Source organism: Aptenodytes forsteri, unplaced genomic scaffold, assembly GCF_000699145.1.
Source record: "Aptenodytes forsteri isolate BGI_AS27 unplaced genomic scaffold, ASM69914v1 Scaffold159, whole genome shotgun sequence".
Classification (NCBI taxonomy): Eukaryota; Metazoa; Chordata; class Aves; order Sphenisciformes; family Spheniscidae; genus Aptenodytes; species Aptenodytes forsteri.
In genome coordinates this window covers 3012167-3028083 of record NW_008794747.1, presented here as the reverse complement: position 1 = coordinate 3028083, position 15917 = coordinate 3012167, and the positions used below count along the sequence as shown (strand labels likewise).

General features: G+C 38.1%; 1 protein-coding gene across 1 annotated transcript; it reads left to right on the top strand.

The window, feature by feature from the left end:
* The first annotated feature begins 6 nt into the window (after positions 1–6).
* Positions 7–15549, top strand: PARD6B (par-6 family cell polarity regulator beta). The gene is made up of 3 exons (XM_019470704.1): positions 7–25; positions 5041–5263; positions 14343–15549. The coding sequence occupies exons 1-3, from the start codon at positions 8–10 to the stop codon at positions 15170–15172; spliced, it is 1071 nt and encodes a 356-aa protein (XP_019326249.1). The 5' UTR covers position 7; the 3' UTR covers positions 15173–15549.
* Positions 15550–15917: the final 368 nt, after the last annotated feature.

The following is a 15917-nucleotide window of genomic DNA, read 5'->3' as shown; positions in this document are numbered from 1 at the left end:
GGGCACCATGGAGGTGAAGAGTAAGGTGGGTGCTGGCTGCCGCGCCGGAGGGCCGCGGGCGGCGGCGGCGCCGGGGCGGGAAGGACCTGGGCTGGCCTGGCCTGACCCGGCCCTCCCCCGCGGGGGCGTCTGGTCGTAGTGTCGCTGTGGAGAAGGTCGGTGAGGGGATGGGGGGCAGGGAGAGCTGCTGACTCACCTGCTGGAGGTGGCACCGGGGGCGAGGGGCCGGTGTCCGCCGGTGCGCGGCCCCGGTGTCGCTTGAGCGCCCCTCAGGCCGGCCGGGCTCAGGGAGGTGGTGGTGTCCGGACTGCGGCTGGGGGCGGACTCCCTTCCCCACCTGCCTGTCCCTGCTCCAGCCAGCTCCCTCTGGTCTCCTCGGGCTGCTCAGCTGTTACAAGGCTGAGGTAGTGGGACTTAGGTGGTGGTGTCGCTTACTGGGCGCGCTGTCTGCAGGGGGGGAAAATAAGTATTTTTGAAGTGTTTTAAAAAAAACACGCTAGTGGAGTTGGTCCCTTAGTTTCTGCATAGACTAAAAAACATACGGAGAAGTAGATGTTTGTGGAAAGTTTGGGATAACTGGACCAAAAGAGGTGTTTAGAGTCATAATTCACAAACTCCAAAACCTGTTCTTCATCTGAATTAGAAAAAGAGTACATTTGTTTAACTTAGTGACTGTTTATGTACTTTTTTTTTATTTAACTTAGTGACTATGTGTTTCTCTACTTTTTTTTTTCGTGGCGTAGAACATATTCTTATAGCTTGCATTACTTGGTAGAAGTAAGCCCTGGCTAACTTATGTTAAAGTAGAGCTTGCCTTCTTTTAGAGGCTATCTGAGGATTTTACGCTGGCAATTGTTTTATGAGTGTGTGTCTGTGTGTTACGGCTTATACCAACAGTTTCTTGTGCTCAAAGCTTTGCACAGTAATGTAAACTCTCTCATGGGTGTATCTGCATCCATTCTTCCTATTGTTAATTTTTCATGTGCTGGTTAGGCAAAGTCTTGCTGACAAAACTTTGACGTTCTGAAAGAAATTAGATTTATTTGTTCTGGTTTATATTTGTAGTATTTTGTTAACGTCATTCTGCAGTTAATTGTAGAAGCATTGGGTGTGCAGCATTAGGTGGAGTGTCAAGCTATTAGTTAAACGTGTGTAACTCAAGTTAAAACCTCTTTTTCATTGTCTAGACAAATTGCAGGTGCACCTACATGGGAATGTGTTTTCTTCCATCGGTAGAAAAATCTCTTGTGGGCTTTTTTTAAACTGGTCTACAGTCTGTTGTCTGTATTCTGTACCTTCCTTCCCTGCTAAGCAAGTGTTACAGTAGCAGTAAAGGTGACGCAGTCAGGACTTGTGGTGTTGCGTGGGTTTTTTAAGGATAACATATCATAGTGTTGAAACTTCTAGAAAATGTATGGTTGGTCTATAGCTTGAATGATGATGACTTTTCTTTAAAGTGTTAACTTTTCATGCGGGCAAACCCAGAAAGCACAGGGAATACCTGGTAGCCATGATTTCAAATACTAGTGAAGCACAGCTGTTACTGTGGTTGGTGAAGTCTTTTTAATCTGTGCTCTTGTAAGGTTGAAAACAGTCAGTACAATGTGTTTATAAACAAAGTACTTGTTTCCTCAGCCCAAAACTCTAGGCTTGCTGCTCCCCTGTTGTGTGTCTTCCTTGATTTAAAATATATCTAGGGATCACCTGTGTGATGTGTTCTTTGGTGTTTGTACAGAGAAATGTAGAAGTTCTAATGAATAGGGACTGGCTCTTAAGTGCATGTTATGAAGCAGGTTTCAAGGCATTCCTAGAACTACTTGTTGCTAATGCATTATTTAACAGCACCTTGATTTAATATAGCATAGGAGTCATCTTCCTTTTATGAAGATAAGCAATTATAAAGAGAAGGAAGAAAGGCTTGTGTGGGAGGTGGAGGGGACCATTACTGTGGAGCGGCCTAGGCTTTGAAGGCTTATCAGAGATGTACAGCTCTTTATTTAGATATTCCAAATCAATAATCATGCCCCAACTGACAAAGCTGTGCCAGTGCAGCCCAACTGTAGTTGCATTTATATGAGCAAAATCCTTTTGTTAGTCTAGTTTATTCAATTTGGGTAACTGGTCTGAACTTGCCCTGGGGAATCCCCATAGTATCTTAATTCCAGTTAACCCTTCATAGAAAATAAAATTTTATACCCCAGACTAGAGTTCCTGGTGATGGTATGAAAGCCCCAAAATAAACTTCTAGTTCTCTAGATATAAAATTCAGGTTTCCCCCCCCTCTCTCTTATGGCTTGGAATAATATTTTTTTCAGAATGAAATCTAGTATACTGATAAGACAGATATGGTTACTGTAGTTCATGGTCTATCGTTGCTGGAGACTTACAGTATAGCAGCATTATGCTGTGTTACACTGGACTTAAAGATGTCTCTCATGAGTAAGTCTTACTTAGCATTATGCTGTGTTACACTGGACTTAAAGTCATGTGTAAGACATGGATGTCTCTCATGAGTAAGTCTTACTTCAGTGAGTATCTCTAGTAACTTCCTAGTATGCTGACATAGCTTGTACTGTGTATTCCCAGATGAGTTAGCAGTGTAACAGCATGCATTTGTAAAGAGCTCAGGTGGCAAAAAGCCTTCTCTTCTTAAGTTAGTCTCTTCCAATCTTTCATCTCCTCTAAACTTATAAGTTGTAAGTGCAGCCTATTCAATAGAATGGAGTGCATTTGATGAAAACATTTCAGGGGGGTAAAATAAACTATGAAATTGCATAGTTTTACTTCTGTCTTTATCTGCTTTATAATAGTATTGAGCATATGGCAAACCGTGTTAGGAAGTAATAGCCAGATTATTAGTCTCGGTGTTTGCACCAACTATGTATAAAATCATGTGGGGAAAAAATAAAAATCACACGTTTGAAAATCTGGCCCTTTGTATGGTTGCTGCAATAGGATTTAACTTTTACTCCAAATTGAGAGTGGGGTTGTTGGCACTTTAAACTTTTATTACTGAATTATGTTTAAACTATGTAGTCTTTCGAAGCCAAACAATTGAAATTGATGCAGTGCATGGACAATTCCAGTAGCTTCCACACTTCCATACTTCACATAGCTGAAGAAAGATTTGAGAGACACGGGATAGTCTTTCACTGATGTCATGATTAAGCCTGCTGCTTCTGATGTGCTGGGAGTTCCTCCTGCAAGCTTTTCTTTGCTTTTCTTGTAAGCACGTATGAATCATCCCTTCTGCCTTATTGTTAGTTAATGTTACTGTAATTGGAGTATTTCTAGAAGAGGAATGTTCCCAGATAATTCCTTTATTTGAAACTTTTGGAGGAAGGTGGGGTGTTGGAAGGTGTACTGTGTTTTACTGTGCTGTGTTTGAGTTAGTGTGCTGTTAATGTGCTAACAACAGGGTCCTTGTCTCCTTATTTTCATTCCTTTGTTTGTATGTGAGAACTCTAAAGCTTTTATTCTCCAAAAGGTTGTAATCAAATGTGAGGTAAAGGCTGGTCTGGAGGCTTGGTAATGTGCACCTTCACATCTACTGTGTGTAACGTATACCCAAGTATGTGATACTGAGGCTCAAACTTTCAGTCAGTGAGCATTTTGTTCCATGTGCCCTTCTGTTCTACTTAAAACTAAACTTGCTAAACAAGTCTTTATGTCCATCTGTTCTACTTAAAACTAAACTTGCTAAATAAATTATTTAAAGTCTTTATGTCATCTGTAGGTCAGCAATAGAATTCACAAAAAAAGCTACCAACTGACTTTTTTGTTTGTTTTCTATTTTTTTTAATGGTTAGTTTATTACCCTTTTAATTCACATACAAGCTGGTCTGCTTTTAGTAACCTGGCTGCTGCTATCTCTTAATTCCTTTTACCATTTTTGGTGTGTTGTGCGTGCCTGATATGAAGGTTTTGGACTAATTTTTATCCAATATTCTGTTTGCTTTGGGTCCTGCCCGTGTTGGGCAGAACACTAATTTTACCAGTTATGCTTGCTAAAATTACAATTTGTCTAGTCTACATCAAATGTGTACTCTTTTATTTGCACCCAGTTTAGTCTTATGCCTACCACCACTGAATCATTGCTAGCATTGTTTTTTACTAAGTGTTTGTTATATAGGTGATTTAGGAGACTGAAGCCTGAGTGGACTAGGGAGCTGGGTTTTTTTGTTGAATGATCATACTGACTAAATGCAAATCCTACCCCGAAAGTACAGTGCCAGTGATTAAATGGTTTTTTGCATATCTTCTCAATCTTGTCTGTTTTATACCCTGTATACAATACCCTACATTTTAAAAGACTGTGCAATCAAGATTTGAGTCTTGATCATGCAGGCAAATCTTCTGAATGCTCTTAAGGAGTAGTGGCTGGTTGCCTCCTTACCTAAAGAGAGATATAAAGAGCAGAATTGGCTTGAGATCAGCTCACTAAAGCTTTACTGAACATATAGTTTGTACTGAAAAGCAGCAGCCTTTCTTTGTAGTCTTCAGGCAAAGTGGCTCTTTAATTTCTTGTCCAAACAACTGGGAATCCGAAAACTACTGTCTTGCATATAGATTGTATAACAATCTATACATACTGTTCTAAACTGCACTGAAATTTCTTTGAAAAAGTTCCAGGTAGTCACATACCATAGGAGGTTAATCGTAACCTTGTTTTTGAGCCACCAGCATCAGTGCTGGGTATGAATTTGGCTGTTTCCATAAGCATGTAAGAATCTGCAATTACTTTTGCACTAGTTTGTCACCTTAATGCTAAGCTCCCATATTAGTGAACGCTTTGACTGAAACAGAACAATGAAAACAACTTTTGCATGTTTTATCAAGACCAAAAATAGTTATAACTTGGGGGGTGGGGGGAGGAACAGCTTAAACTGACCTTTTTATGCCACGTCAAAATTATTGATGTAGTTTTTAGTGCACTTTTAATTCCATAACATTTCTGGTTTAACATTCTAATAGAAATTATTCTATTGTTTGAGGATGTTAGATTTCCATATTAATGATGTAAGATACATTTTGTTGTAGTTTGGAGCAGAATTTCGACGATTTTCTCTGGAGAGATCCAAACCTGGAAAGTTTGAGGAGTTCTATGGATTGTTGCAGCATGTGCACAAGATACCAAATGTTGATGTTCTAGTGGGATATACCGATGTTCATGGAGACCTGCTGCCTATCAATAATGATGACAATTATCATAAAGCAGTTTCCACAGCCAATCCTCTACTCAGGATTTTCATTCAGAGAAAAGGTAAGTGCACTTGAAGTCTGTGAATCATCTGTTTATCCAGTTATACTGTGTTGCGATAAACAGTGTGACGTATGGAGGAAAAAAACCTTTCAGTCCTATTTCATCATGTTGAATTCCATAATAATTATGGATCATGAATGGTATTCACAACTCATCTCTCTTGCAAGAGCTTCCTCGAGCAACCTATTTATACTTTGTGCTTTTTTGCTTGTATTTAGTTCAGTTAGATAAAGTCAAGTTAAATCTCTAGCAAATGCTTCTTTCTGGTTTTATGTAAGCAAATGAAAATAAGCTTTAAACCTCTAGGGTTTTCTGCTCTGTATGTTGGATGCCTTTCACTTAAAATTCTGATCTTGATCAGACAAGAAGAGTGGCCATTACAGGATGGAAAGGAATCTTGGAAGTCTAATTGCATGAAGTATTAAATGTCAGTATAAATTAAAGACTAACTTTGTAATATGCTACTCTTATCACACTTTCCTAATAAAACATTCTGAAGTTTTCAAAATGACAAGCTTATTTCAGTTAGCAAACCTCAAATGTGAGTGCTGCTCAGTTTGTTGATTTGCCTTTAAAAATAGCATGTCTTGTAGGCACAAAGTTCTGGTTGTCTTTTTTGAGTGTCTGCTTTTGTTCATGAAGGAAAAAAAATCAGATTTGAAGTTGTATTTGTTCTTGTCCAGGAGAACATAATCAGTACATGGAACTGAAGGGGAGGGGAGAAATCTAGTGATGTGACTTGAAATTGTTTTAATGCAGAGAAGTCAAGAGAAATCCAAGAAGTGCAGAAAGCAGGTTCTGCTTACTTGCATACAAGTGTGAGTGTGCATGCATTGTGTGTATAGATGTATACGAACACATGCATGTGCAAGTCCTATCATAATAAGGCAGTCAACTGATCTTTGAATAGCAGACTGCTTCTTGCTTAGCTATTTTATAAAGATGTGCACTGTTTCTGGTTGTTGCTAAGACAGGCTTGTTTTCCTTAGAAAATACTTGGGCATCGGAAGCTTTTATCAACTTTCCCACTCCAAAAAATGAACAAGCTCCACAACAGCCTGACACAAAAACAATATTCAAAAATAGCGTGGCTGCTTGCCAGCTGCTGTGTTGCTGACAAAATGTGGGTTTGTTTGTATTGAGGATAGTATAGTCTAGTAAGGCCTATGTTTTCAGTCCTGAATTGCCAAAGGAATGAACTATTTGCTTTAATAGAACCTAGAGGTAGAAGAGGTCTGTGATTCCATTTAGTGTCCTACAGTAGCCATATGATAAGAACGGATAAGCCACTTTGTCAGACTGGGATTATTGCGTTTATATTTTAACACCATATGTTTTTAGGTTGTTACTAGTGTTACATGTTTAATGCTGACTGTTACTAGTGTTACATTTGTAACACCTTATACCTTCATTGTACCTTTGTTTAAAGCATGAGGGATTACTTCTTATTACTCTGGTGTGAGGAATTGATAATAGAATTTATATAATGCATAGAACTAGAAATAAGATTAACCCACTTAAGTTTGTCATGCCAAGAATTGATTAGCAGGAAAAGCTATGTAGAAAGTATCAGTTGTTACCACCTTTCCTTTGAGACTAGACTCTTCTGGCTATATAGTTTTAGCGAATAAAGAAGCCAGGCTGGCATCTGAGTCCAGCACTGTACTTTGTTTTGAATTAGTTGTGACCACTTTGATCATTTCTGTTGATTAAATTGAGGCTTTGATTCCATTAGCATCTTTGCCATATAGAACAAAGGTTGGTTTGTTTGGAAAATAAGAAAATAACTTGATTCTGTATTTTATCTGTAATAATTTGCCTGTAACTAAAGCTGAATTGCAGGAGTTAGAGATGTGTCATAATTTGTGCAGCATAATTTTTTTAGGTGTGATTAATTCATCCGATTGCACAGATCTTTATTGGCTGCACCTCTGAAATTGAAAATCAAATGTCTGAACAAATACCTGCTATTGATGGGGCAGCTTTGATCTGTGCTGTTTTGGAACTGTAATAAGTGACACAAGTTACTTTTCCACCTGCAAGGCTTCTCGTGGCTTTCATACATTCTCTTAAATCATCTGAAAAATTTCTGTGGGTTTTCTAATGGGACTTTGCCTTTTTTGTATTTCCAGCAATAGTAGTTGGGAATTTAAAATCTTTGGCAAAAAGCCACTGTGGGAAAGAGAGAAAGTTTTTGCTGTCTTAAAAGATAGGAAATTTTATTATACTGTCTTACCTATTTAGAAGCTACATGCAATTTGTGGAAAGCTAACATAAGGTATGAGCAGACTACAATAAAATCTAGGGTAAATAGTATTAAGTTCTTAGTATACTGCATCCAAGGAACACCTTAAGGGGTTGAAATGGGAGCAACAAGATGCTTTTGCAACATTATTAGTAAGTGACAATTGTGATAATGTGACTGCAAAATTTGAGAAGTTTTGTTACGCCAGAGTAAGCACTCTTTTCAGTTCGATTTTGACTCCTAATTTATGAAAGCTAGACAGTTGTCTGTCCTAAGCATTTATGTATATTGGTTAATGTGGTAAGAAACCTAGATATCTTGTTATATTGGTTAATGTGGTAAGAAACCTAGAGATCTTGTAATGAAATGAAATCAAATCACATTATTCCCCTTAAACTCTTCTAATTGTATTTAACTAAATTACTTTAAAATATTTTAAACTGCTCCAGTGCTAAATCTAAACTGGAGCTTGATATTGCACAAGTCAAGAATGGCTGTCAGTTTGCAGAAAACAGTTGCGTACTGGAATTTCATTCTGCAGTTTAACAGATTAACAGGTATTGTTGACATCTGGAATTGGAAGGTTAAACTGATGTAGCATGATTAAATCCAGATGTATGGGAGTCGCTCTGTCTGTGAGAAAAATCTTACTGAAGATAGTAGTGGGGGGACACACATAGTCTGCACAGGCCCTGAAGGGCAGTTTGATGTGGGGGACTTTGCATTGTAAATACAAGAATAATAGAGATGATAACTTAACAAAAGATATATTTCATTACAATGTCCTTAAAACTCACTTGCAGGATATTAAATTACAATATACAACTCCTGCAAGTTTTGCATGTACATGGCCGTACATAGTAAAAAGTGGGTTCTTTGGTTAATTCATTTGTGCCTCTTGGGATAGACTTTTTCACCGAGAAGCTTTATTTTGGTGAAAGGTAAGAGGAGTTGGCTTTTTAAACAGCTTTGTATGGAATATCCTAGCTATTCTGAGTTATCTTCCTAAAAACGTAGGTTAGTTTCCTAAAACCATGTTTTGTTATAACTTGTGACTAAATAAGAGGCAAGATTTGTTGGGGCTTATTTAAAAAATGCTGAATTGCATCTGTATTCAAATGTACTAATGATTGGGGGTTTTGAAAATTTAATTCTTGAGGGGTAACTCTACATTGCTTTGCAAATAGATCAGGAAAACATTTTAAATTTGTCTTGAACAATGTTAAATTGAAAGCAGATTTGGCATTTGTGGGCTTTTGTTTTAAGTTTCATGTAATAAGTATATATAGATTGGTAGCACCTTGAGCTTGAAACTGCTGGGGAAAAATCATTCTTGCACTATGTGGACGTTCTCCGTAATGCTATCTGTAGTTAACACCTTGTCCTTTGGCTTTATGCCAAAATATTTGCCGCTGCAGCTTTAAACTGATTAGCTAGGTGCCAGAACAAAGATGCTTTTGTACTCAAGAGTATTGCTCTAGAAAATTTGTTTAGCAGTGGAAGAGAGGTTAAACAGAGTCATGCTGCTTGGCTGAGATTTGGAGAGATGAGTTTTCATCAACCTTTCACTATTTCTTTTTCCCACAAATTATGTAACTTTAGCTGTATATATTAAGGTTTGTGCTAGTTTTGAATTTTTAGACTACTAAGCCTAGTTACAATGCAAAAGAACTACCCTCTGGTGCTTTATAGTTTCTTAAATGTTTTTACATATGGCTTGCAATTTTGGGATGCTTTTTCTTCAACAATGTGTCATGTAACTTAAGAAGTAAGTTTCTAAAAGCAAAAGCACCAGCTCAGTGTTAAGATTTCTGATTGTATATTTGTCTTCTGAAAGAGACTTTTTAAAGTTCATGTCTCTTCCAATGAACGTTTTTCTGATCTTAGTTTTTGTTTAAAAAACACTTTTGAAGCTGTTAGTTCACATACAGATATATTTACGTAATATCTCTTTCAAAGCCAGTCCTTTCGCAACTGATCTTCATGTTTCTCTACTAACTGTGGAAAAATTTGATTTGGACAAAAATTTTAAGCCTTATCAGCTGGTAGTTGTGGGAAGGCAAGTTGGGCGATTATTTTTGTTCACTCATTTCTTGTCGGGGAAGGAAGTTGTGAATAATTCTACATCTAACTGTTGAGTAAAGAGCACAAACTTACTGTGATCGTTTGCAGGACACAGTAAGTCTATTTCTTGGATGTAATAAATGTGTATATGTTTGTATATATAGTACATGGCAAACTTACCATGTAGGCACAGAAGGTCTGAGTGGCAGGAGAGGGATCCTGGTATGTGGCCTACTGTGGAGGTGAAGAAGCTTTACAGCCCACTGTGGCAAGCTGGGAATGTCGAATATGATATACATTTGATATGAGAGAATGTGTAAAATACCAGATACTCTGATTCTTTGACAAGAATCTGAATTTGTGCACTTTGAATTTAAGGAGAAAAACTAAAAAACTGAATACCTTTTAATGTTGCAGTGCATGTGGAAGAGCACTTGTAAGAAAATGAATACTGACAATGTTTTGATACGCTGTTTTCCTGTGTACTGTTTCTAAACCAACTCTTGTACTAAAAGCAGTAGAAACCTAGTGCTTCACTGGTACCAATATGTTAGTACCTATATCCTAGAATTTTCATCAGCAACTGGCACTCTAGCACAAATAAATTGTGCATGTGCGATTTTCCTATTTTCTTTAGATGAGCTTACTCTAAAAAAAAGAAAAGGCATAATATGGCTTAAGGTCTGAACAATATGGAACTAATCAGTTGAAATGCTTCCAACTTACTCATTGGCTCTCCGGAGAACTTCCCAAAGAACAGAGCTCTCCTGGAGCAATGCGGTGTTAAATGCCTAGAAATATGTCACCACTACAAACCAAAAAAGTGAAACTTCTGAAATGAGGCAAAATTACATGTCTTGTCCATGCAGTGTTACTCTGGTCCTTAGAATATTTTTCTCTGGTCTTGTTGAATTTACCATTGATCGTGCAGCCTTAAAACCAGAGTTCTAAAGTATCAGAGATCTACACTACTTAGACATGCACTGCACAAAAAAGTTTTTACATAGTTTGAGATCGCTAAGATGCATACCAGCTGCTGGTGGGGGAGGGGGAAATCCATGACCTAAAAAAATAACCTTTGAACGCATTAACATTCTTAATTCTAATATTCAAGTCACCATTGTCTATTGTTTGTCTAAACTCTTCACCTATACTATCACTTTCTTGCTGTTATTGTGTTACTTTGTATTTAGCAGTAAAAGATATTTAAAGCAAGACCCTTCTGTCTAGTATCTTATTTCACAATTGCCCTTTCCAAGTTGTTTTGTAAGCGATTGTAGTTCCAAATAAAAGAGAGAAGCTATTGCAACTCATTGAATTGCAAAAATCCTCCCAATGTAACGACCAGATGTCTAACTTGAAACTGGTTGGATGGGTTGTCAGTAGAGATAAGGGCAAAACTTCTCACACTTTTTTCTTTGATCGTAAGTTTTAAGCAAACATTAAAAGAATTGCTCCATGTTGTCTGAAAAATCAGCATGTTAGTTTTCAGCAATGGAGTACAGGATTTTTAATGGCTGATCTTCAGTTAGTTATCCCGAAATGCGTTTTACAGACAAAATGGTAAGTTTGCATTTTTGGAGGTGTTTTACACTTCAGACGTGGTCCACCTGTTATGCTTTGGTTTGGGAGGTTGGATTGTTTTTTAATCAACCCACTCTTCAACACAACTGACAACACTCTTTAGGCATCTGAAGAACAGATTTTAGGCTATTTCTAAAGCCTTCTTACTTGATGTTGAGATCTAATGTTATTTTAATTTAACCTTAAATTACGATTTTTTTTTCTCCTTAACCTCTTTTGCAGAAGAAAAATAATTCCATGCTTTTCTAAGAGAACCTTTCAGACTCCCAAATAAACTAAAAATTATTTCCTGTATTCACAATGATCTAATTTAACATTCTCAAGAATAGCTAGTGTAGATTCTTCTGTTTGCTTCTACTTTCCTACTCTTCCTTGTACAATTCATAAATTATAGAACAACCCAGGTTGGAAGGCCTCAGAAGATCATCTGGTCCAACCTTTTATGGGAAAGGAAACTTAGATGAGATTATCTAGTACCCTGTCCAATTGCATCTTGAAAACCTCTAGTGATGGGGACTCCACTGCATCCCTGTGGAGGTTGTTCTAGTGATTGATTGTTCTTACTGTTAAAAAAAAAAAAGACTTTCTTATATTGAGATGAAACCTCTCCCAATGCAACTTGTACCCATTGCCCTGTCTTCTCCATGTGTCTTTGTCCTCTTGGCAGCCACCCTTTAAGTACTGAAATACTGTAGTGAGGTTCCTCCTGAGCCTTCTCTTCAGAGAGAAAAGACCTAACTCCTTCAGTCTTTCCTCATAGGGCAGATTTGCCAGCCCTTTGATCATCTTCGTGGCCTTCCTTTGGACCCTCTCCAGTCTGTCTACATCTTTCTTGAATTGTGAGGACTAGAACTCGACACAGTATTCCAGGTGCAGCCTGACAAGCACTGAGCAGTGGGTTGATGACATCTCTGTCTCTGCCAGTAATGCCGCTGTGGATGCAGCCCAAGGATCCAGTTTGCCTTTGCTGCAGCAGCGCACTGCTGAATCATGTTCAGCTTGTCCACCAGGACCCCCAGGTCCCTTTCAGCAGGCTGCTCCCCAGCCACACAGATCACAGCCTGTGCTGGGCTCTTTGGTTATCTCATCCCAAGTGCAGGACTTAGCACTTGTCTTTGTTAAACTTCATACTGTTCTTGCTGTCCCAGTCCTTGATTTAGCTTCATTTTTACCTGCTGATCCTAAGAAGGCAGGGAAACAGATTTTGCAGAGACTGTCTCAGTGGGTGAAATGGGAGAGAAAAGTCCCTAGGGTGCTGTTAATATGCACTTTCTCACATAAAGTGAGAGCACTGTGGGGTGTCTGCTAAAGTAACACATGTGGAATAATTTGTATTAGTGCTGCCTTTGTTCATTCAGTAACTCTTGCAGAAACACCAGTCTGGGTGAAGACGGCCAAATCTGAGAAACAGTAAAGTAAAAATTAACTATGCAAGGTGGATATAATATTATAGAGGCCTCCATGTCCTCCCAAAGTAACTGAGATTGTCACAAAAGCAACTCCAGAGTATAGTGTGGCCATGTAGACTTGTCTGTCTTCAGAAATAATTCCTGTTTGTGTCAATTAAATTGTTGAACAACTTTATTTGTAAACTTTAATACAAAGCTGTTCTGTCTTTAGCAAACAGCTTTGCCTCCCTTAAGGTGTGATTATTTTTTTTAAACAAAAAATATTAAGAAATGTAAATGAGGCCATCATCAGGACACATTTTTTAAACCATGTTGATGAACTATTTTGTTACTATTGTGTACGCACAAGTTAAAAGTTTATAATAAATCTGTTTGGTTTTTTTGGTGGGCTAATTTAAATTTGTTTCTTTTCCTGTTGTCCTTTATCTTTTAGAATACCAAGTCCAAGGCTGCCTTAGACCAATCATTCTTAAACTCTTATTTTCAGCAGCCCTAATGTCTGGGGAAGGGAGGGGTTAGTATTACATGTTGGAATGGTGTTAGACTATTGCTTCGGAACTACTTTCTGTGTTCTATTTTGCTTAAAGCATCTGTAAAGTCCAGCTATAACTGGTACATGTCCATATATCTTCATCTTAGCCTGGGAAAAAAAAAATCTTCTGACTTACTAACTCTCACTGTGTACTTTTTTCATCAGCAATTGACAGCTCTCCTGAAATTTCACACTAGGGTAGCATTTCCATAGTTATTTCAATTCACAGATTGAAATGTATAGCAACTCTTTTACTTTCTTGGCTGTACCAATGGCATCTTCATGTGATAATACAAAGAAATCCCAACTTCTCTGAGTCCCAGGGTTAGCGCAAACCAGTTCTGCTTGATTATTTTTTTTATCCACTGCAGGAAAAAAAAAATCTGTGCAGCATTGCAAAAATACAAGTGTAAATCCAAGGAGACTCAGATCTGAATATGTTTTGGTTCATTGTTTTTGGAGAGTTATAGCATACTAAAAAGAAAAATGGAAGCTTCCTTTGGTAAATAGGCATTTCGGACATCAGAATTGCTTCTGCAGAACACATTTTCTTTTCCATTAGAAGTATTTGTATGACTTGCATATGTTTTCTTTTTTTAAAATTCTAAGCCATTTGCATACTTCTGTATCAAATTGTGGCAGTTACAGCATTGCTTGAATGAACGGTTTTGCTTGAAGTGTTTGTCTGCAAGATCTCTCTGTTTCTGCTCCACAGCCATTTTACCTACATTGCATGGGGGGCAGGGAAGACTGCAGAATGGAATAAGCTTTCTGGAGTTTGAATCCAGGTCACTTGGCTAGCTTCCAGGATCTAGGCAGTAATAAGCACACTGGCTGCTTTCCCTTTTTCATTCTTTTTTCCAATGATCTGAAACCTGAGGAGAGAAAACTAACAAGTGGAATTACTCTGAATAAAATTAAAATGTTTCTAGGAACATACTCTTTCCATTCTAACCTTTTTCTCAAGCAGCTAGAATATAGTTCTTTGTGTCTCTACTGCTGCTAACTTGCTTTAATTTTTTTGTATACGGTCTTTCCTTTGGTAGTAGGAAACCAAAAGTATTACAAACTTTGAATCTCATAACTTTAAAGCTCTTGTTTCTTGTGTAGAGAGAAATGTTTCTACTGTAGTAAGCCAGAAACCTTCTAGATTAGATATTTCATTCTGCTAACCTAAAACACGATAGCAATGCGATATGGACCGCATATAAAGTGATCTAATCAGCAATGTGCTATGTCTTACAGAAGATGCAGACTACAGTGCCTTTGGTACGGATACTATGACAAGGAAGAAAAATGTCTTATCAAATGTGTTACGTCCGGATAATCACAAGAAGAAACCACACATTGTCATTAGCATGCCACAAGACTTCAGACCAGTGTCTTCTATTATAGATGTAGATATTCTTCCAGAAACCCATCGTAGGGTACGACTTTACAAATACGGAACTGACAAACCCCTTGGATTCTACATACGAGATGGCTCTAGTGTCAGAGTAACGCCACATGGATTAGAGAAAGTTCCGGGGATTTTCATATCTAGGCTTGTCCCTGGAGGTCTGGCTCAAAGCACAGGCTTACTGGCTGTCAATGATGAAGTACTGGAGGTGAATGGAATAGAGGTTTCAGGAAAAAGCCTTGATCAGGTTACAGACATGATGATTGCAAACAGCCGTAACCTGATCATTACAGTAAGACCAGCAAACCAGAGAAATAACGTTGTGAGGAACAGTCGGACTTCTGGCAGCTCCGGTCAGTCTACTGAATCTAGCCTTCCAAGTAGCACGCCAAATATTTTAGCAAATTTCTTGCAAGGAGAAGAGGAGAGCGATGAAGAGGACATTATTATTGAAGATAGTGGTGAGCCACAGCAGATTCCAAAAGCCGCACCTACCAGCGAAAGCCTAGAATCGTTGACACAAATTGAACTCCTTCATGAGTCAACACAAAATGGATTCCTTCCTTCCAGTGAGATGAACTTGAATCATTCAGCAGGCAGCATTAGCATGGAATATGAAGTACAAGATCCAGATCATAAGTCATTAGAAGAAGATGGAACTATAATAACGCTATGAAATTACATTGGTGTACTTTCTATTAAGTAAGGATGCCATATGTGTTTTAATTTGGCTTAATATGTAATACATTTTATACCTCTCCATCTACCGAGCACTGCAGTTAGATTAAAAGGAGGGAAAAAAGAAAATACAAGAAGTTCAAAATTATGTAAGTTGACTAACTTCAGTCAATTCTGCGTTTCAATGTAAATACTTCACAAAGATGGAAAATAATTGATAAATGACTGAAATTGGGTGAGGAGAATTTAAATTGAAAATGAAGGATAGCTAAGAGATGGCTGTGAGCTTTCTTTTAAAGGTACTTGATTTTTTTTTAATGCAGAATACTACTGGTTCTACAGAAGTAAACTTCCATTATTGTATGAGGTTGACTATCTAATGTACTGTGGTTTCATGTTCATCTGAAGTGCTGCTTACGTATGATGGAGCTGCTTTAGCCACTTCATTCCTGTTCTGGACTGCTGTTTAGTTGGTAGAGCTGTTTGTGTGGCTCTGTGTATGAGGAAACTGAAAAATAAGTGGGAAGTGGGATGGGAAGAGTTGTTCTTGGTTGGTCTAGTTCCCTGACTGACACACTGAGCAACAGGGATATTGATAGTGGTCAGGAACTTGACAACAATCAGGATTTGAAGGTGGGGGCTTCTGAAGTTGACTGTTCCTTTGAAGTGAATGTGCAACCACGGGCTCATTAGTCATGCACCTTTACTTTTTTTAATGGCCAGGTAAGCTTACTTTTAATGAC